The sequence below is a fragment of the Heterodontus francisci genome, chromosome 29 (assembly GCF_036365525.1).
Source record: "Heterodontus francisci isolate sHetFra1 chromosome 29, sHetFra1.hap1, whole genome shotgun sequence".
Classification (NCBI taxonomy): domain Eukaryota; kingdom Metazoa; phylum Chordata; class Chondrichthyes; order Heterodontiformes; family Heterodontidae; genus Heterodontus; species Heterodontus francisci.
Window position 1 is genome coordinate 5,860,904 of NC_090399.1, and position 22,410 is coordinate 5,883,313.

Here is a 22,410-nt window from a genome sequence, read left to right on the forward strand (position 1 = left end):
TCTATCCTCACTCTCCACCTTCACTGTCCTCCATCACTCTCCCTCCTCACTCTCTATCCTCACTCTCCACCTTCACTGTCCACCATCACTCTCCCTCCTCACTCTCTATCCTCACTCTCCACCTTCACTGTCCACCATCACTCTCCCTCCTCACTCTCTATCCTCACTCTCCACCTTCACTGTCCACCTTCACTCTCCCTCCTCACTCTCTGTCATCACTCTCTACGTTTACTTTCCATCCTCGCTCTCCACCTTCACTGCCCTCCTTCACTGTCCTCCTTCACTCTCCCTCCTCACTCTCTATCCTCACACTCTACCTTCACTTTCCATCCTCACTCTCTACCTTCACTTTCCATCCTCACTCTCCACCTTCACTGTCCTCCTTCACTCTCCCTCCTCACTCTCTATCATCACTCTCTACCTTCACTGTCCACCATCACTCTCCCTCCTCACTCTCTATCCTCACTCTCCACCTTCACTGTCCATCTTCACTCTCCCTCCTCACTCTCTATCCTCACTATCCACCTTCACTCTCCCTCCTCACTCTCTATCCTCACACTCGACCTTCACTTTCTATCATCACTCTCCCTCCTCACCCTCCATCGTCACTCTCCACCTTCACTGTCCTCCTTCACTCTCCCTCCTCACTCTCTACCGTTACTTTCCATCCTTACTCTCCCTCCTCACTCTTTATCATCACTCTCCACCTTCACTTTCCAACCTCAATCACCCTCCTCACTCTCTATCCTCACTCTCCACCTTCACTGTCCTCCTTCACTCTCCCTCCTCACTCTCTACCTTCACTTTCCATCCTTACTCTCCCTCCTCACTCTCTATCATCACTCTCCACCTTCACTTTCCAACCTCAATCACCCTCCTCACTCTCTATCCTCACTCTCCACCTTCACTTTCCATCCTCAATCTCCCTCCTCACTCTCTATCCTCACTATCCACCTTCACTCTCCCTCCTCACTCTCTATCCTCACTCTCCACCTTCACTCACCCGCCTCACTCTCTATCCTCACTCTCCAGCTTCGCTCACCCTCCTCACCCTCCATCCTCACTCTCTACCTTCACTTTCCATCAGACTCTCCACCTTCACTGTCCACCTTCACTCACCCTCTTCACTCTCCATCCTCACTCTCCACCCTCACTCTCCATCCTCATCCTCAGTCTCCAATCTCACAGTCCATCCTCATTCGCCACCATCACTCTCCATCCTCACTCCCCACCCCCAGCTCCACTCAAATTCTCCATCCTCTCTCTCCATCCTCACTCTCCACTCTCATTCTCCATCCTCTCTCTCCATCCTCTCCCTCCATCCGCACTCTCCCTTCTCACTCTCCCTTCTCACTCTCCATCCTCACTCTCCATCCTCACTCTCCATCCTCAGTCTCCATCCTCAGTCTCCACCCTCACTCTCATTCTCATTCGCCACGCTCACTCTCCACCCTCAGTCTCCATCCTCATTCTCCAACTTCACTCTCCATCCTCACTCTCCACCCTTACTCTCCACCCTCAATATCCATCGTCACTCTCCATCTTCACTTTCCACCCTCACTCTCAATCCTCGCTCGCCATTCTCACACTCAATCCTCACTCTCAATCCTCACTCTCCATCCTCATTCTTCTCTCCATCCTCACTCTCCATCCTCACTCTCCACCCTCACTCTCCATCCTCAGTCTCCATTCTCACACTCCATCCTCATTCGCCAGCCTCACTCTCCATCCTCACTCCCAATTCTCTGCTCCAGTCACATTCTCCATCCTCTCTCTCCATCCTCACGCCCACTCTCACTCTCCATCCTCTCTCTCCATCCTCACGCCCACTCTCACTCTCACTCTCCATCCTCTCTCTCCACCCTCACTCTCCATCCTCACTCTCCACCCTCACTCTCCATCTTCACTTTCCATCCTCACTCTCCATCCTCATTCTCTCTTCTCTCCATCCTCACTCTCCATCCACACTCTCCATCCACACTCTCATTCCTCACTCTCCATCCTCATTCGCCACCCTCACTCTCCACCCTCAATCTCCATCCTCATTCTCCATCTTCACTCTCCATCCACACTCTCCATCCACACTTTCCATCCACACTCTCATTCCTCACTCCCATTCCTCATTCGCCACCCTCACTCTAAACCCTCAATATCCATCCTCACTCTCCATCTTCACTTTCCACCCTCACTCTCAATCCTCGCTCTCCATTCACCCTCTCAATCCTCTCTCTCCATTATCAGTCTCCACCCTCACTCTCCTCTCTCACTCTCCATCCTCACTCTCATTCCTCACTCTCCATTCTCATTCGCCACGCTCACTCTCCACGCTCAATCGCCACCCTCAGTCTCCATCCTCATTCTCCATCCTCATTCTCCAACTTTACTCTCCATCCTCACTCTCCACCCTTACTCTCCACCCTCAATATCCATCGTCACTGTCCATCTTCACTTTCCACACTCACTCTCAATCCTCGCTCGCCATTCTCACACTCAATCCTCACTCTCAATCCTCACTCTCCATCCTCACTCATCATCCTCACTTTCCCTTCTCACCTTCCCTCTCTCTCCAGCCTCTCTCTCCAGCCTCTCTCTCCATCCTCACTCTCCACCCTCACTCTCCAGCCTCACTCTCCATCCTCATCCTCAGTCTCCATTCTCACACTCCATCCTCATTCGCCAGACTCACTCTCCATCCTCACTCCCAATTCTCTGCTCCAGTCACATTCTCCATCCTCTCTCTTCATCCTCACTGTCCACTCTGACTCTCCATCCTCTCTCTCCATCCTCTCCCTCCATCCTCTCCCTCCATCCTCACTCTCCCTTCTCAGTCTCCATCCTCACTCTCCACTCTCACTCTCCATCCTCTCTCTCCATCCTCACTCTCAACCCTCACTCTCCACCCTCACTCTCCATTCTCACTCTCCATCCTCATTCTCCACCCTCACTCTCCATCCTCACTCCCCATCCTCTGCTCCACTCACATTCTCCATCCTCTCAATCCTCACTCTCTACTCTCACTCTCCATCCTCTCTATCCATCCTCTCTATCTATCCTCAACATCCACCCTCACTCTCCACTCTCACACTCCATTCTCTCTCTCCATCCTCACTCTCCATCCGCTCTCTCCATCCTCACTCTCCAACCTCAGTCTCCACTTTCAATCTTCCTTCTCACTCTCCATCCTCTCTCTCCATTATCACTCTACCCACACTCTCCAAATTCACTCTCTATCCTCACTCTCCACCTTCACTTTCCACCTTCACTCTCCACCTTCACTCTCCATCCTCACTCTCCATCCTCACTCTCCATCCTCACTCTCCATCCTCACTCTCCATCCTCACTCTCCATCCTCACTCTCCATCCTCTCTCTCCATCCTCACTCTCCATCCTCTCTCTCCATCCTTACTCTCTTCCCTGACTCTCCAACTTCACTTTCCATCCTCACCCTCCCTTCTCACTCTCCATCCTCACTCTCCACCCTTACTCTCCACCCTGAATATCCATCCTCACTCTCCATCTTCACTTTCCATCCACACTCTCCATTCTATCTCTTAATCCTCACTCTCAATCCTCACTCTCCATCCTCATTCTTCTCTCCATCCTCACTCTCCATCCTCACTCTCCACCCTCACTCTCCATCCTCATCCTCAGTCTCCATTCTCACACTCCATCCTCATTCGCCAGCCTCACTCTCCATCCTCACTCCCAATTCTCTGCTCCAGTCACATTCTCCATCCTCTCTCTCCATCCTCACGCCCACTCTCACTCTCCATCCTCTCTCTCCATCCTCACGCCCACTCTCACTCTCACTCTCCATCCTCTCTCTCCACCCTCACTCTCCACCCTCACTCTCCATCTTCACTTTCCATCCTCACTCTCCATCCTCATTCTCTCTTCTCTCCATCCTCACTCTCCATCCACACTCTCCATCCACACTCTCATTCCTCACTCTCCATCCTCATTCGCCACCCTCACTCTCCACCCTCAATCTCCATCCTCATTCTCCATCTTCACTCTCCATCCACACTCTCCATCCACACTTTCCATCCACACTCTCATTCCTCACTCCCATTCCTCATTCGCCACCCTCACTCTCCACCCTCAATATCCATCCTCACTCTCCATCTTCACTTTCCACCCTCACTCTCAATCCTCGCTCTCCATTCACCCTCTCAATCCTCTCTCTCCATTATCAGTCTCCACCCTCACTCTCCTCTCTCACTCTCCATCCTCACTCTCATTCCTCACTCTCCATTCTCATTCGCCACGCTCACTCTCCACGCTCAATCGCCACCCTCAGTCTCCATCCTCATTCTCCATCCTCATTCTCCAACTTCACTCTCCATCCTCACTCTCCACCCTTACTCTCCACCCTCAATATCCATCGTCACTCTCCATCTTCACTTTCCACACTCACTCTCAATCCTCGCTCGCCATTCTCACACTCAATCCTCACTCTCAATCCTCACTCTCCATCCTCACTCATCATCCTCACTTTCCCTTCTCACCTTCCCTCTCTCTCCAGCCTCTCTCTCCAGCCTCTCTCTCCATCCTCACTCTCCACCCTCACTCTCCAGCCTCACTCTCCATCCTCATCCTCAGTCTCCATTCTCACACTCCATCCTCATTCGCCAGACTCACTCTCCATCCTCACTCCCAATTCTCTGCTCCAGTCACATTCTCCATCCTCTCTCTTCATCCTCACTGTCCACTCTGACTCTCCATCCTCTCTCTCCATCCTCTCCCTCCATCCTCTCCCTCCATCCTCACTCTCCCTTCTCAGTCTCCATCCTCACTCTCCACTCTCACTCTCCATCCTCTCTCTCCATCCTCACTCTCAACCCTCACTCTCCACCCTCACTCTCCATTCTCACTCTCCATCCTCATTCTCCACCCTCACTCTCCATCCTCACTCCCCATCCTCTGCTCCACTCACATTCTCCATCCTCTCAATCCTCACTCTCTACTCTCACTCTCCATCCTCTCTATCCATCCTCTCTATCTATCCTCAACATCCACCCTCACTCTCCACTCTCACACTCCATTCTCTCTCTCCATCCTCACTCTCCATCCTCACTCTCCATCCGCTCTCTCCATCCTCACTCTCCAACCTCAGTCTCCACTTTCAATCTTCCTTCTCACTCTCCATCCTCTCTCTCCATTATCACTCTACCCACACTCTCCAAATTCACTCTCTATCCTCACTCTCCACCTTCACTTTCCACCTTCACTCTCCACCTTCACTCTCCATCCTCACTCTCCATCCTCACTCTCCATCCTCACTCTCCATCCTCACTCTCCATCCTCACTCTCCATCCTCACTCTCCATCCTCACTCTCCATCCTCTCTCTCCATCCTCTCTCTCCATCCTCACTCTCCATCCTCTCTCTCCATCCTTACTCTCTTCCCTGACTCTCCAACTTCACTTTCCATCCTCACCCTCCCTTCTCACTCTCCATCCTCACTCTCCACCCTTACTCTCCACCCTGAATATCCATCCTCACTCTCCATCTTCACTTTCCATCCACACTCTCCATTCTATCTCTTAATCCTCACGCTCCATCCTCACTCTCCATCCTCATTCTCTCTTCTCCCCATCCTCACGCTCCATCCTCTCTCTCCATTATCACTCTCCACTCTCACTCTCCACTCTCACTCTCCTCTCTCACTCTCCATCCTCATTCGCCACCCTCATGCTCCACCCTCAATCTCCACCCTCAATCTTCATCCTCATTCTTCATCTTCAATCTCCATCCTCAGTCTCCACCCTTACTCTCCACCCTCAATATCCATCCTCACTCTCCATCTTCACTTTCCACCCTCACTCTCAATCCTCGCTCTCCATTCTCACACTCAATCCTCTCTCGCCATCCTCACTCCCCATCCTCACTCGCCATCCTCACTCACCATCCTCACTCTCCATCCTCATTCTCCCTTATCACTCTCCATCCTCTCTCTCCATCCTCACTCTCCACCCTCACTCTCCCTTCTCACTCTCCCTTCTCACTCTCCATCCTCACTCTCCCTTCTTACTCTCCACCCTCAATATCCATCCTCTCTCTCCACCTTCACTCTCCATCCTCATTCTCCATTCTTACTCTTCATCCTCATTCTCCATCCTCATTTTCCCTTCTCTATCTCCACCCTCACTCTCCATCTTCACTTTCCACCCTTACTTTCCATCCTCACTCTCCATCCTCATTCTCCACCCTCACTCTCCATCCTCACTCTCCATCCTCACCCTCCCTTATCACTCTCCATCCTTACTCTCCATCCTTACTCTCCACCCTGACTCTCCACCCTCAATTTCCATCCTCACTCTCCATCTTCACTTTCCATCCTCGCTCTCCATTCTATCTCTCAATCCTCACGCTCCATCCTCACTCTCCATCCTCATTCTCTCTTCTCTCCATCCTCATGCTCCATCCTCACTCTCCATCCTCACTCTCCACCCTCACTCTCCATCCTCACTCCCCATCTCTGCTCCACTCCCACTTTCCAGCCTCTCTCTCCATCCTCTCCCTCCATCCTCACTCTCCACCCTCACTCTCCATCCTCACTCTCCACCCTCACTCTCCATCCTCACTCCCCATCCTCTGCTCCACTCACATTCTCCATCCTCTCTCTCCATCCTCAGCCTCCATCTTCACACTCCATCCTCATTCTCCCTTCTCACTCTCCATCCTCACTCTCCATTCTTACTCTCCATCCCCATTCTCCATCCTCACTCTGAACCCTCAGTATCCATCCTCACACTCCATACTCAGTCTCCATCCTCACACTCCATCCTCATTCTCCCTTCTCACTCTCCATCATCAGTCTCCATCTTCATTCTCCCTTCTCACTCTCCATCCTGAGCCTCCATCCTCACTCTCCATCCTCACTCTCCATCCTCACTCTCACTCTCCATCCTCTCTCTCCATCCTCTCCCTTAATCCTCTCCATTCTCACTCTTCATCCTCTTCTCCATCCTGACTCTCCAGTCTCACTCTCCAACCTCAGTCTCCACTTTCAATTTTCCTTCTCACTCTTCATCCTCACTCTCCATCCGCACTCTCCATCCTCTCTCTCCATCCTCACACTCGACACTCACTCTCCAAATTCACTTTCCACCCTCACTCTCCATCCTCACTCTCCGCCTTCACTCTCCATCCTCACTCTCCATTCTTGCACTCTACCCTGACTCTCCACCTTCACTTTCCAACATCACTTTCCATCCTCATTCTTCATCCTCACTCTCTACCCTCACTTTCCATCCTCACTCTCAACCCTCACTCTCCCCCATCACTCCACCCTCACTCTCCATCCTCACTCTCCATCCTCACCCTCCCTTCTCACTCTCCACCCTGACTCTCCACCCTCAATATCCATCCTCGCTCTCCATCTTCACTTTCCATCCTCGCTCTCCATTCTATCTCTCAATCCTCACGCTCCAACCTCACTCTCCATCCTCATTCTCTCTTCTCTCCACCCTCATGCTCCATCCTCTCTCTCCATTATCACTCTCCACTCTCACTCTCAATCCTCACTCTCCATTCTCACTCTCAATCCTCTCTCGCCATTATCAGTCTCCACCGTCACTTTCCTCTGTCATGCTCCATCCTCACTCTCATTCCTCACTCTCCACCCTCAGTCTCCATCCTCATTCTCCAACTTCACTCTCCATCCTCACTCTCCACCCTTACTTTCAACCCTCAATATCCATCCTCACTCTCCATCTTCACTTTCCACCCTCACACTCAATCCTCACTCTCCATCCTCACTCTCCATCCTCATTCTCTCTTCTCTCCATTCTCACTCTCCATCCTCACTCACCAAGCTCACTTTCCCTTCTCACTCTCCCTCTCTCTCCATCCTCTCTCTCCATCCTCACTCTCCACTCTCACTCTCCATCCTCATCCTCAGTCTCCATTCTCACTCTCCATCCTCACTTCCCATACTCACTTCCCATCCTCTGCTCCACTCACATTCTCCATCCTCACTCTCCATCCTCACTCTCCATCCTCACTTCCCATCCTCTGCTCCACTCACATTCTCCATTCTCTATCTCCATCCTCACACTCCACTCTCACTCTACATCCTCTCTCTCCATCCTCACCCTCCATCCTCACTCTCCACCCTCACTCTCCATCCTCACTTCCCATCCTCTGCTCCACTCACATTCTCCATCCTCACTCTCCATCCTCACTCTCCATCCTCACTCTCCACTCTCACTCTCCATCCTCTCTCTCCATCCTCACACTCCATCCTCACTCTCCACCCTCACTCTGCATCCTCACTTCCCATCCTCTGCTCCACTCACATTCTCCATCCTCACTCTCCATCCTCACTCCCCATCCTCTGCTCCAATCCCACTCTCCATCCTCTCTCTCCATCCTCGCCCTCCATCCTCACTCTCCATCCTCACTCTCCACCCTCACTCTCCACCCTCACTTCCCATCCTCTGCTCCACTCACATTCTCCATCCTCACTCTCCATCCTCACTCTTCACCCTCACTCTTCACCCTCACTCTCCAACCTCACTCCCCATCCTCTGCTCCACTCACATTCTCCATCCTCTCCATCCTCTCTCTCCATCCTCACTCTCCACTCACTCTCCATCCTTTCTATCCATCCTCATCTTTCATCCTCACTCTCCACTTTCACACTCCATTCTCTCGCTCCATCCTCTCTCTCCATCCTCACTCCCCATCCTGTCACTCCATCCTCACTCTCCACTCTCGCTCTCCATCCTCCATCTCCATCCTCACTCTCAACGCTCACTCTCCACCTGAACTTTCCATCCTCACTCTTCATCCTCGCCCACTACCCTCACTCTCCACTCACATTTTCCATCCTCTCTCTATCCTCTCTCTCCATGCTCACTCTCCATCCTCTCTCTCCATCCTCTCTCTCCATCCTCACTTTCCACTCTCACTTCCCATCCTCTCTCCAACCTCAGTCTCCACTTTCAATCTTCCTTCACAATCTCCATCCTCAATCCCCATCCTCTGCTCCACTCACATTCTCCATCCTCTCTCTCTATCCTCACTCTCCACTCTCACTCTCCATCCTCACCCTCCAACCTCACTCTCCCTTCTCACTCTCCATCCTCTCTCTCCATTCTCTCTCTCCATTCTCTCTCTCCACACTCACTCTCCACACTCACTCTCCACACTCACTCTCCACACTCACTCTCCACACTCACTCTCCACCCTCACTCTCCTTCCTCTCTCTCCATCCTCACTCTCCACACTCACTCTCCACCCTCACTCTCCATCCTCACTCTCCATCCTCACTCTCCACCCTCACTCTCCACCCTCACTCTCCATCGTCACTCTCCCTTCTCACTCTCCATCCTCTCACTCCATCCTCTCACTCCATCCTCTCTCTCCATCCTCTCTCTCCATCCTCACTCTCCATCCTCACTCTCCATCCTCACTCTCCACCCTCACTCTCCACCCTCACTCTCCATCCTCACTCTCCCTTCTCACTCTCCATCCTCTCACTCCATCCTCTCTCTCCATCCTCTCTCTCCATCCTCACTCTCCATCCTCACTCTCCATCCTCACTCTCCACCCTCACTCTCCACCCTCACTCTCCATCCTCACTCTCCCTTTTCACTCTTCATCCTCATTCTACATCCTCATTCTCCCTTCTCACTCACCATCCTCATTCTCCCTTCTCACTCTCCATCCTCACTCTCCATCCTCACTCTCCATCCTCTCTCCATCCTCACTCTCCATCCTCACTCTCCATCCTCACTCTCCATCCTCACTCTCCACCCTCACTCTCCACCCTCACTCTCCACCCTCACTCTCCACCCTCACTCTCCCTTCTCTCTCTCCATCCTCTCTCTCCATCCTCTCTCTCCATCCTCTCTCTCCATCCTCACTCTTCATACTCATTCTCCCTTCTCTATCTCCATCCTCAGTCTCCATCCTCACTCTCCATCCTCATTCGCCACTCTTGCTCTCCACCCTCACTCTCCATCCTCAGTGACCACCCTTACTCTCCACCCTCAATACCCATCCTTACTCTTCATCTTCACTTTCCACCCACAGTCTCCATCTTCAGTCTCCATCCTCTCTCTCCATCCTCACTCTCCATTATCACTCTCCACCTTTACTCTCCATCCTCACATTCCACCCTCGCTTTCCACCCTCACTCTCCATCCTCACTCTCCATCCTCACTCTCCATCCTCACTCTCCATCCTCATTCTCCATCCTCATTCTCCATCCTCACTCTCCATCCTCACTCTCCATCCTCACTCTCCATCCTCTCTCTCCATCCTCTCTCTCCATCCTCACTCTCCATCCTCACTCTCCATCCTCTCTCTCCATCCTCTCTCTCCATCCTCTCTCTCCATCCTCACCCTCCATCCTCACTCTCCATCCTCACTCTCACTCTCCATCCTCTCTCTCCATCCTCTCCCTTTATCCTCTCCATTCTCACTCTTCATCCTCTTCTCCATCCTGACTCTCCAGTCTCACTCTCCAACCTCACTCTCCACTTTCAATTTTCCTTCTCACTCTTCATCCTCACTCTCCATCCGCAATCTCCATCCTCTCTCTCCATCCTCACACTCGACACTCACTCTCCAAATTCACTTTCCACCCTCACTCTCCATCCTCACTCTCCGCCTTCACTCTCCATCCTCACTCTCCATCCTTGCACTCTACCCTGACTCTCCACCTTCACTTTCCAACATCACTTTCCATCCTCATTCTTCATCCTCACTCTCTACACTCACTTTGCATCCTCACTCTCAACCCTCACTCTCTCCATCACTCCACCCTCACTCTCCATCCTCACTCTCCATCCTCACCCTCCCTTATCACTCTCCATCCTTACTCTCCACCCTGACTCTCCACCCTCAATTTCCATCCTCACTCTCCATCTTCACTTTCCATCCTCGCTCTCCATTCTATCTCTCAATCCTCACGCTCCATCCTCACTCTCCATCCTCATTCTCTCTTCTCTCCATCCTCATGCTCCATCCTCTCTCTCCATTATCACTCACCACTCTCACTCTCCACCCTCACTCTCAATCCTCGCTCTCCATTCTCACTCTCAATCCTCTCTCGCCATTATCAGCCTCCACCCTCACTCTCCTCTATCACGCTCCATCCTCACTCTCATTCCTCACTCTCCATCCTCATTCGCCACCCTCACTCTCCACCCTGTCTCCATCCTCATTCTCCAACTTCACTCTCCATCCTCACTCGCCACCCTTACTTTCCACCCTCAATATCCATCCTCACTCTCCATCTTCACTTTTCACCCTCACACTCAATCCTCACTCTCCATCCTCTCTCTCCATCCTCTCTCTCCATCCTCACTCTCCATCCTCATTCTCTCTTCTCTCCATTCTCACTCTCCATCCTCACTCACCATCCTCACTTTCCCTTCTCACTCTCCCTCTCTCTCCATCCTCTCTCCATCCTCACTCTCCATCCTCATCCTCAGTCTTCATTCTTACTCTCCATCCTCACTCTCCATCTTCATTCTCTCTTCTCTCCATTCTCACTCTCCATCCTCTCTCTCCATCCTCTCTCTCCATCCTCTCTCTCCATCCTCACTCTCCATCCTCACTCTCCATCCTCATCCTCAGTCTCCATTCTCACTCTCCATCCTCACTCTCCATCCTCATTCTCTCTTCTCTCCATTCTCACTCTCCATCCTCACTCACCATCCTCACTTTCCCTTCTCACTCTCCCTCTCTCTCCATCCTCTCTCTCCATCCTCACTCTCCACCCTCACTCTCCATCCTCATCCTCACTCTCCATCCTCACTCACCATCCTCATTCTCTCTTCTCTCCATTCTCACTCTCCATCCTCACTCTCCATCCTCATTCTCTCTTCTCTCCATTCTCACTCTCCATCCTCACTCACCATCCTCACTTTCCCTTTTCACTCTCCCTCTCTCTCCATCCTCTCTCTCCATCCTCTCTCTCCATCCTCACTCTCCACCCTCACTCTCCATCCTCATCCTCAGTCTCCATTCTCACTCTCCAATCTCACTCTCCATCCTCATTCTCCATCCTCATTCTCCCTTCTCACTCTCCATCCTCATTCTCCCTTCTCACTCTCCATCCCCATTCTCCATCTTCACTCTGAACCCTCAGTCTCCATCCTCACTTTCCACCCTCAGTCTCCATCCTCACTTTCCACCCTCACTCTCCATCCTCACTCTCCATCCTCACTCTCCATCCTCACTCTCCATTCTTACTCTCCATCCCCATTCTCCATCCTCACTCTGAACCCTCAGTCTCCATCCTCACACTCCATACTCAGTATCCATCCTCACACTCCATCCTCATTCTTCCTTAACACTCTCCATCATCAGTCTCCATCTTCATTCTCCCTTCTCACTCTCCATCCTGTGCCTCCATCCTCACTCTCCATCCTCAGTCACCTCCCTTACTCTCCGCCCTCAATATCCATCCTTACTCTCCATCTTCACTCTCACCATCCTCACTCTCCACCCTCTCTCTCCACTCTCACACTCCATCCTCTCTCTCCATCCTCACTCTCCATCCTCACTCTCCACCTTCACTTTCCATCTTCACTCTTCATCCTCGCGCTCTACCCTCACTCTCCACTTACATTCACCATTTTCTCTCTCTATCCTCACTCTCCACTCTCACTCTCCATCCTCTCTCTCAATACTCACTCTCCATTCTCACTTCCCATCTTCTCTCTCCAAATTCACTTTCCACCCTCACTCTCCATCCTCACTCTCCAGTCTCACACTCTAACCTCAGTCTCCACTTTCAATCTTCCTTCTCACTCTTCATCCTAACTGTCCATCCTCACTCTCCATCATCCGTCTCCATCCTCACTCTACATCTTCAGTCACCACCCTTACTCTCCACCCTCAATATCCATCCTTACTCTCCATCTTCACTTCCCACCCTCACTCTCAATCTTCAGTCTCCATCCTCACTCTCCATCCTCACTCTCCATTCTCTCTCTCCATTATCACTCTCCACCTTTACTCTTCAACCTGACACTCCACCCTTACTTTCCACCCTCAGTCTCCATCCTCACTCTCCATCCTCACTCTCCATCCTCATTCTCCCTTCTCACTCTCCATCCTCACTCTATATTCTTACTCTCCATCCCCATTCTCCATCCTCACTCTCTACCCTCACTCTCCAGCTTCACTCTATACTCTCTCTCTCCACCCTCACTCTTCATCCTTATTCTCCATCCTCACATTCCACCCTCACTCTCCATCCTCATTCTCCCTTCTCACTCTCCATCCTCACTCTATATTCTTACTCTCCATCCCCATTCTCCATCCTCACTCTCTACCCTCACTCTCCAGCTTCACTCTATACTCTCTCTCTCTCCACCCTCACTCTTCATCCTTATTCTCCATCCTCACATTCCACCCTCACTCTCCATCCTCATTCTCCCTTCTCACTCTCCATTCTCACTCTCCATTCTCATTCTCCCTTCTCACTCTCTACCCTCACACTCCATCCTCATTCTCCCTTCTTTCTCGCTATCCTAACTCTCTACCCTCACTGTCCTATCTCACTCTCCATCCTTACCCTTCATCCTCACTCTCCAGCCTCTCTCTCCATCCTCTCTCTCCATCTTCACTCTCTACCCTCACTCTCCATTTTCTCTCTCCATCCTCTCTTTCCATTTTCACTCTCTACCCTCACTCTCCATTCTCTCTCTCCATCCTCTCTCTCCATCCTCACTCCCCATCCTCTCTCCCCATCCTCACTCTCACCATCCTCACTGTCCACCCTCACTCTCCACTCTCACTCTCCATCCTCTCTCTGCATCCTCGCTCTCTATCCTCACTCTCCACCTTCACTTTCCATCCTCACTCTTCATCCTCGCGCGCTACCCTCACTCTCCAATCACATTCACCATCCTCTCTCTCTATCCTCACTCTCCACTCTCACTCTCCATTCTCTCTCTCAATACTGACTCTCCATTCTCACTTCCCATCCTCTCTATCCATCCTCACTCTCCAAATTCACTTTCCACACTCACTCTCCATCCTCACTCTCCACTCACTCCCAAACCGCAGTCACTTTCAATCTTCCTTCTCACTCTCCATCATCCGTCTCCATCCTTACTCTCCATCCTCAGTCACCACCTTTACTCTCCATCCTCACACTCCACCCTCACACTCCACCCTCACTTTCCACCCTCAGTCTCCATCCTCACTCTCCATCCTCACTCTCCATCCTCACACTCCATCCTCATTCTCCCTTCTCACTCTGCATCCTCAGTCTCCAGCCTCATTCTCCCGTCTCACTCTCCATCCTCACTCTCCATTCTTACTCTCCATCCCCATTCTCCATCCTCACTCTCTACCCTCACCCTCCAGCTTCACTCTCCACTCTCAGTCTCCATCCTCAGTCTCCATCCTCAGTCTCCATCCTCACTCTCCATCCTCATTCGCCACTTTCACTCTCCACCCTCACTCTTCATCCTCACTCTCCATCCCCACTCTTCATCCTTATTCTCCATTCTCACACTCCACCCTCACTCTCCACCGTCACTCTCAACCCTCAGTCTCCACCCTCACTCTCCATCCTCACTCTCCATCCTCATTCGCCACTTTCACTCTCCACCCTCACTCTTCATCCTCACTCTCCATCCCCACTCTTCATCCTTATTCTCCCTTCTCACTCTCCACCCTCACTCTCCACGCTCACTCTCCATCCTCACTCTCCATCCTCACTCTGCACCCTCACTCTGCACCCTCACTCTGCACCCTCACTCTCCATCCTCATTCTCTATCCTCACTCTCCACCCTCACTCTCGCCATCCTCACTCTCCACCCTCACTCTCCACCTTCACTCTCCACCCTCACTCTGCACTCTCACTCTCCACCCTCACTCTCCACGCTCACTCTCCATCCTCACTCTCCATCCTCAGTCTGCACCCTCACTCTGCACCCTCACTCTGCACCCTCACTCTGCACCCTCACTCTCCATCCTCATTCTCTATCCTCACTCTCCACCCTCACTCTCGCCATCCTCACTCTCCACCCTCACTCTCCACCTTCACTCTCCACCCTCACTCTCCATCCTCACTCTCCATCCTCATTCTCCATCCTCATTCTCCATCCTCACTCTGCACCCTCACTCTGCACCCTCACTCTGCACCCTCACTCTCCATCCTCATTCTCTATCCTCACTCTCCACCCTCACTCTCGCCATCCTCACTCTCCACCCTCACTCTCCACCTTCACTCTCCACCCTCACTCTGCACTCTCACTCTCCACCCTCACTCTCTATCCTCACTCTCCATCCTCACTCTCGCCATCCTCACTCTCCAACTTCACTCTCTACCTTCACACTCCACCTTCACTCTCCATAATCACTCTTCATCCTCACTCTCCACCCTCACTCGGCACTTTCCACCCTCACTCTGCACTGTCACTCTGCACTCGCACTCTCCACACTCACTCTCCGCACTCACTCTCCACACTCACTCTGCACCCTCACTCTGCACCCTCACTCTGCACACTCACTCTCCACCTCCACTGTTTCTCCTTTTGCCCTTGTACCAGAGGCCCTGACTCTTTTACCTATGTTATGGTGTAGACAAAGAATCCTTTCACGATGTCTGCTTCCTTCCCCTACCCCTCCCTTTTCCTCTTAGGGAGTGCAGCATGCTATCAGTGCAAAGCCTGCAGTGTGTGCTGGCTGTGGAGAAGCCATCTATGACCGCTATGTGCTGTTTGCTGTGGATAGACCCTGGCATGCCCGTTGCCTGAAATGCTGCGCGTGCGGGCTTGCCCTGGGCTCGGAACTCACGTGTTTCGCCAAAGACGGAGATATTTACTGCAAGGAGGATTACTACAGGTAAAGCACAGCGCGATGTCACTCCATCAGCAACAGCAGAGACTGCCCCATTTTCACACAACTTTGTGCTTCCTGGGCCAAACAACAGGTGGCCCTAAACCTGAATCCTAAATTTGAACCCCAATATTAAAATTAACCCAACTCCAAATCCCAACACTGAACCACAAACACTAAGTACCAACCCTGAACCCCATCCTTGAAGCCCAACCCTCAGCCCCCAACCGTAATCCCCAATACCATTCCCAACTCCAAAATCTGAACCCCAACCCCAATCCTGAACCCCAACCTCAAACTCCAGTACCAACCTAATCCCCATCCTCTCATCCCAACCCCAAACTCCAATACCAACCCAATCCCAAACCCAAACTCTAAACCCCAATACCAACCCAACCCCAACAACCCAACTCCAAACCCTAAACCCACAACTCTAAACCTTAATATCAAGCACAGTCCCCAAATCTGGTCCACTAACACGAACCCCAACCCCAAATCCCAAACTCTAATGGCCAGTGCTTAACTTCGACTCCACAACACTAACCCCAACCTGCACCCCCAGTGCTAAACTCAACCTCCAACCCAGCTCTTTACCTCCAATGCTAAACTCAACCCCAAATTCCAAACCCCAACCCTGAATCCCCAACTAAACTCAACACCAAACCCCATCCCTGAACTTCCAGCATCAAACTCAAACCCAAACCCAACCCTGAATCCCAATGCTCATCTCAACACCAAACCCAACCCTGAACCCCCAACGCTAAACTCAACCCCAAATTCCAAACCCCAAACCTGAACCCCCAACTAAACTCAGCCCTGAACCTCTAGCACAAAACTCAACCCAAACCCAATCCTGAACCCTCAATGGTAAACTCAACGCCAAACTCCAAACTCAACCCCCAACCCCAACCCTAATGGAGGTAGCCCAACCCTAACACTAATATACCCCCACACCAAAGACAAACCCCAACTGTGATCCTTATCCTGAACCTAATCGAAGTCAGATTTATTCACAATGACCAGAACATGCCTCCTATCCCAACTCCAAATAGTAAAACTGCCAACAACACTCCACTAACTGCAACCCATACTGAACAAACATCCCTAATCTAGGGAATCATCATTTTATAGAGCCCAGAACCAACCCCATGATCATAACCCCCAGCCAGGAAGAAGGAAAACTGCCCAAAGAGAGATATTGGCAAAAACAACAGGACAAGAAGTGGTCGAGCCAAACACAAGTGGCGGGCCCCAGTCAAACAGAAATTTGAGAAATGAGAATGTGAACACAAAAGGGGACACTCAGCCTGCTGCCCGCAGCCTCTAAACCCTAACTCAACCCCTAGCCCTACTCAAACAATGACCAAGGCATGTTGAGGGGACCTTGGGTGCAATTCTGGAATTTGGAGGGTTGGGGGCCAGCGGGTGATGTTCACATTTGATTTGTTCTGGTGAGGTAAAGCCAGACGTACCAGCTAACAACAACAGCAATGACGAATGCATTTAAGTGGCCCCCTTAACACAGCAGAACATCCCAAGGCACTTCACAGGTGCGGTATTGTCAAGAATTGACACTGGGCCACGCAAGGAGATATTGGGTAGGGTGACCAAAGTACGGGAAGAAAGGTAGGATTCAAGGAAGGTCTTAAAGGAAGAGAATAAGGAACGTGTCGGGGCAGAGAGGTTTAGGAAAGGAATTTCCGAGCTTAGGGTCGAGACTGTTGAGGGCACAGCTGCCAATGCTGGGGTGAAGGGGTTGGTGAGAGCGGTGAGGTTGTTATGGCTGGATTTAGAGAAATGTAGAGATTAGGGATTGTAGGCCTGATGGAGGTTACAGAGATAGGGAGGAGTGAAGTCATGAAGCTGATTTGAACATGAGGATGAAGAATTTTAACTTGGTGGTGTTGTTAGATCGGAAGCCAACGTAGGGCAGCGAGCACAGGGTGATTGGTGAACGAGAAGTACTATCTCCCATTCTCAGGATTGGGTGTCGTTACTGCTCATCCCGAGTTATCCTGGAAAACTTCACGGTCAATTTTACTGCTACTAGCTCTTCTTAAATTAACTCCCTCCCTAAACCTCTCCGCCTCTCTATCTCTCTCTCCCCTCCTTTAAGATGCTTCTTAAAGTCTATCTCTTTGACTGAGCTGTTGGTCACTTGCCCTAATACCTCCTTATGTGGCTCAGTATCAAGTTTTGTTTGATAATCACTCCTGTAAACACCTTGGGACATTTAACCATGTTGCCAGCTCTATATAAAATACAAGTTGTGGTTCTGACTGTGTATATCACAGGGGTCATTTTTCAAATTCTCACCCACTACCTGTGATTTTCCATTATTTATATCATTGCCCCTCCATAAATATATTTCAGCCAATGACATAGGTCGTAATGTAGGAAATGTGACGGCCAACTTGTGCACAGCAAGATCCCACAAACAGCAATGTGATAATGACCAGATAATCTGTTTTTTGTGTGATGTCGACTGATGGATAAATATTGGCCAGGACACCGGGGCCAGCTCCTGGGCTTTTCTTCCAGATAGTAGCCGTGGGATCTTTTACGACCACCTGAGAGGACAGACCGTGCCTCAGATGTCACATCCAAAAGATGGCACCTCTGACAATGCAGTGCTCCCTCAGTACTGCACTGGGAGCTTCAGCTAGATTTGGTGTTTACGTGCGATTTGAACCCACGACCTTTTGACTTGAAGGTGACAGAGCTTCGCACGGAGTCAGAGCTAACGTTATTCCTTTTCACTCTCTCCCTTAAATCAGGAGGTTTTGCATTAAGCAGTGCTCCCGCTGCCAGCTGGGCATCCCAGCCTCGGAGATGGTGATGCGGGCGAAGGAGGAGGTTTACCACATCAGCTGCTTCACTTGTGCCGTCTGCGGGGAGGCCCTGGTGACGGGCGACCTCTTCGGCACGCGGCAGGGCCTGGTGTACTGCCGGGCCCACTTTGAGCTGCTGTGCCGGGAGGAGGACGAGGCACGGCTGATGGACGGCCTGACGGAGTTGGCCCTCAGGGTCGACGAGGGAGTCGCGCTGGGTCGAGGGGACAGCGACTGGATCACACGGAGGGGAAGCGCCCGCAAGCGGAGAGGTGCCAAATTCCACGCGGAAAGAGACAGCTTTAATCAAGGTGCGTTTATCTGCCGTTCCTGTTTAACGGTGTGCTTGTAAAGGCTGAGGTTTGTCTTAAAAATCCAACACTAACACCCTTTACAATTGGGAAATCTGCCCCCCTTACCCAGTCTGGTCTCTATGTGACTCCAATCTCACTAACTCCCTTTACAGAGGGAAATCTGCCCTCCTTACCCAGTCTGGTCTCTATGTGACTCCAGTCTCACTAACACCCTTTACAGAGGGAAATCTGCCCTCCTTACCCAGTCTGATCTCTATGTGACTCCAGTCTCACTAACACCCTTTGCAGAGGGAAATCTGCCCCCCTTACCCAGTCTGGTCTCTATGTGACTCCAGTCTCACTAACACCCTTTACAGAGGGAAATCTGCCCCCCTTACCCAGTCTGGTCTCCATGTGACTCCAGTCTCACTAACACGCTTTACAATTGGGAAATCTGCCCTCCTTACCCAGTCTGGTCTCTATGTGACTCCAGTCTCACTAACTCCCTTTACAGAGGGAAATCTGCCCTCCTCACCTAGTCTGGTCTCTATGTGACTCCAGTCTCACTAACACTCTTTACAGAGGGAAATCTGCCCCCCTTACCCAGTCTGGTCTCTATGTGACTCCAGTCTCACTAACTCCCTTTACAGAGGGAAATCTGCCCTCCTCACCTAGTCTGGTCTCTATGTGACTCCAGTCTCACTAACACTCTTTACAGAGGGAAATCTGCCCCCCTTACCCAGTCTGGTCTCTATGTGACTCCAGTCTCACTAACACCCTTTACAGAGGGAAATCTGCCCCCCTTACCCAGTCTGGTCTCTATGTGACTCCAGTCTCACTAACACCCTTTACAATTGGGAAATCTGCCCTCCTTACCCAGTCTGGTCTCTATGTGACTCCAGTCTCACTAACTCCCTTTACAGAGGGAAATCTGCCCTAATTACCCAGTCTGGTCTCTATGTGACTCCAGTCTCACTAACTCCCTTTACAGAGGGAAATCTGCCCTCCTTACCCAGTCTGGTCTCTATGTGACTCCAGTCTCACTAACACCCTTTACAATTGGGAAATCTGCCCTCCTTACCCAGTCTGGTCTCTATGTGACTCCAGTCTCACCAACTCCCTTTACAATTGGGAAATCTGCCCTCCTTACCCAGTCTGGTCTCTATGTGACTCCAGTCTCACTAACTCCCTTTACGGAGGGAAATCTGCCCCCCTTACCCAGTCTGGTCTCTTTGTGACTCCAGTCTCACTAACTCCCTTTACAGAGGGAAATCTGCCCTCCTTACCCAGTCTGGTCTCTATGTGACTCCAGTCTCACTAACTCCCTTTACAGAGGGAAATCTGCCCTCCTTACCTAGTCTGGTCTCTATGTGACTCCAGTCTCACTAACTCCCTTTACAGAGGGAAATCTGCCCCCCTTACCCAGTCTGGTCTCTATGTGACTCCAGTCTCACTAACTCCCTTTACAGAGGGAAATCTGCCCTCCTTACCCAGTCTGGTCTCTATGTGACTCCAGTCTCACTAACTCCCTTTAGAACAAAGAACAAAGAATAAAGAAAATTACAGCACAGGAACAGGCCCTTCGGCCCTCCAAGCCTGCGCCGATCCAGATCCTCTATCTAAACATGTCGCCTATTTTCTAAGGGTCTGTATCTCTTTTCTTCCTGCCCATTCATGTATCTGTCTAGATACATCTTAAAAGACGCCATCGTGCCCGCATCTACCACCTCCGCTGGCAACGCGTTCCAGGCACCCACCACCCTCTGCGTAAAGAACTTTCCACGCATATCCTCCCTGTGTCTGCGTGGGTTTTTCTCCGGGTGCTCCGGTTTCCTCCCACAAGCCAAAAGACTTGCAGGTTGATAGGTAAATTGGCCATTATAAATTGTCACTAGTGTAGGTAGGTGGTAGGGAAATATAGGGACAGGTGGGGATGTTTGGTAGGAATGTAGGATTAGTATAAATGGGTGGTTGATGTTCGGCACAGACTCGGTGGGCCGAAGGGCCTGTTTCAGTGCTGTATCTCTAATCATAATCATCCCCCTAAACCTTTCCCCTTTCACTTTGAACTCGTGTCCTCTAGTAATTGAATCCCCCACTCTGGAAAAAAGCCTCTTGCTATCCACCCTGTCTATACCTCTCATGATTTTGTACACCTCAATCAGGTCCCCCCTGAACCTCCGTCTTTCTAATGAAAATAATCCTAATCTACTCAACCTCTCTTCATAGCTAGCGCCCTCCATACCAGGCAACATCCTGGTGAACCTCCTCTGCACCCTCTCCAAAGCATCCACATCCGTTTGGTAATGTGGCGACCAGAACTGCACGCAGTATTCCAAATGTGGCCGAACCAAAGTCCTATACAACTGTAACATGACCTGCCAACTCTTGTACTCAATACCCCGTCCGATGAAGGAAAGCATGCCGTATGCCTTCTTGACCACTCTATTTACCTGCGTTGCCACCTTCAGGGAACAGTGGACCTGAACACCCAAATCTCTCTGGACATCAATTTTCCCCAGGACTTTTCCATTTACTGTATAGTTCACTCTTGAATTGGATCTTCCAAAATGCATCACCTCTCATTTGCCCTGATTGAACTCCATCTGCCATTTCTCTGCCCAACTCTCCAATCTATCTATATTCTGCTGTATTCTCTGACAGTCCCCTTCACTATCTGCTACTCCACCAATCTTAGTGTCGTCTGCAAACTTGCTAATCAGTCCACCTATACTTTCCTCCAAATCATTAATGTATATCACAAACAACAGTGGTCCCAGCACGGATCCCTGTGGAACACCACTGGTCACACGTCTCCATTTTGAGAAACTCCCTTCTACTGTTACTCTCTGTCTCCTGTTGCCCAGCCAGTTCTTTATCCATCTAGCTAGTACACCTTGCACCCCATGCGCCTTCACTTTCTCCATCAGCCTACCATGGGGAACCTTATCAAACGCCTTACTGAAGTCCATGTATATGACATCGACAGCCCTTCCCTCATCAATCAACTTTGTCACTTCCTCAAAGAATTCTATTAAGTTGGTAAGACATGACCTTCCCTGCACAAAACCATGTTGCCTATCACTGATAAGCCCATTTTCTTCCAAATGGGAATAGATCCTATCCCTCAGTATCTTCTCCAGCAGCTTCCCTACCACTGACGTCAGGCTCACCGGTCACTAATTACCTGGATTATCCCTGCTACCGTTCTTAAACAAGGGGACAACATTAGCAATTCTCCAGTCCTCCGGGACCTCACCCGTGTTTAAGGATGCTGCAAAGATATCTGTTAAGGTCCCAGCTATTTCCTCTCTCGCTTCCCTCAGTAACCTGGGATAGATCCCATCCGGACCTGGGGACTTGTCCACCTTAATGCCCTTTGGAATACCCGACACTTTCTCCCTCCTTATGCCGACTTGACCTAGAGTAATCACTAACTCCCTTTACAGAGGGAAATCTGCCCTCCT

The 22,410-nt window shown here is 51.0% G+C and overlaps 1 protein-coding gene across 1 annotated transcript in view; it reads left to right on the plus strand.

The window, feature by feature from the left end:
- LOC137345912 (LIM/homeobox protein Lhx9-like) overlaps positions 1-22,410 on the plus strand; it is a 31,204-nt gene that overhangs the window by 4,481 nt on the left and 4,313 nt on the right. The window contains exons 2-3 of the mRNA XM_068009159.1: positions 15,623-15,825; positions 18,597-18,961. Coding sequence (XP_067865260.1) covers positions 15,623-15,825; positions 18,597-18,961 — 568 coding nt within the window. The remainder of the gene's footprint in view (positions 1-15,622; positions 15,826-18,596; positions 18,962-22,410) is intronic.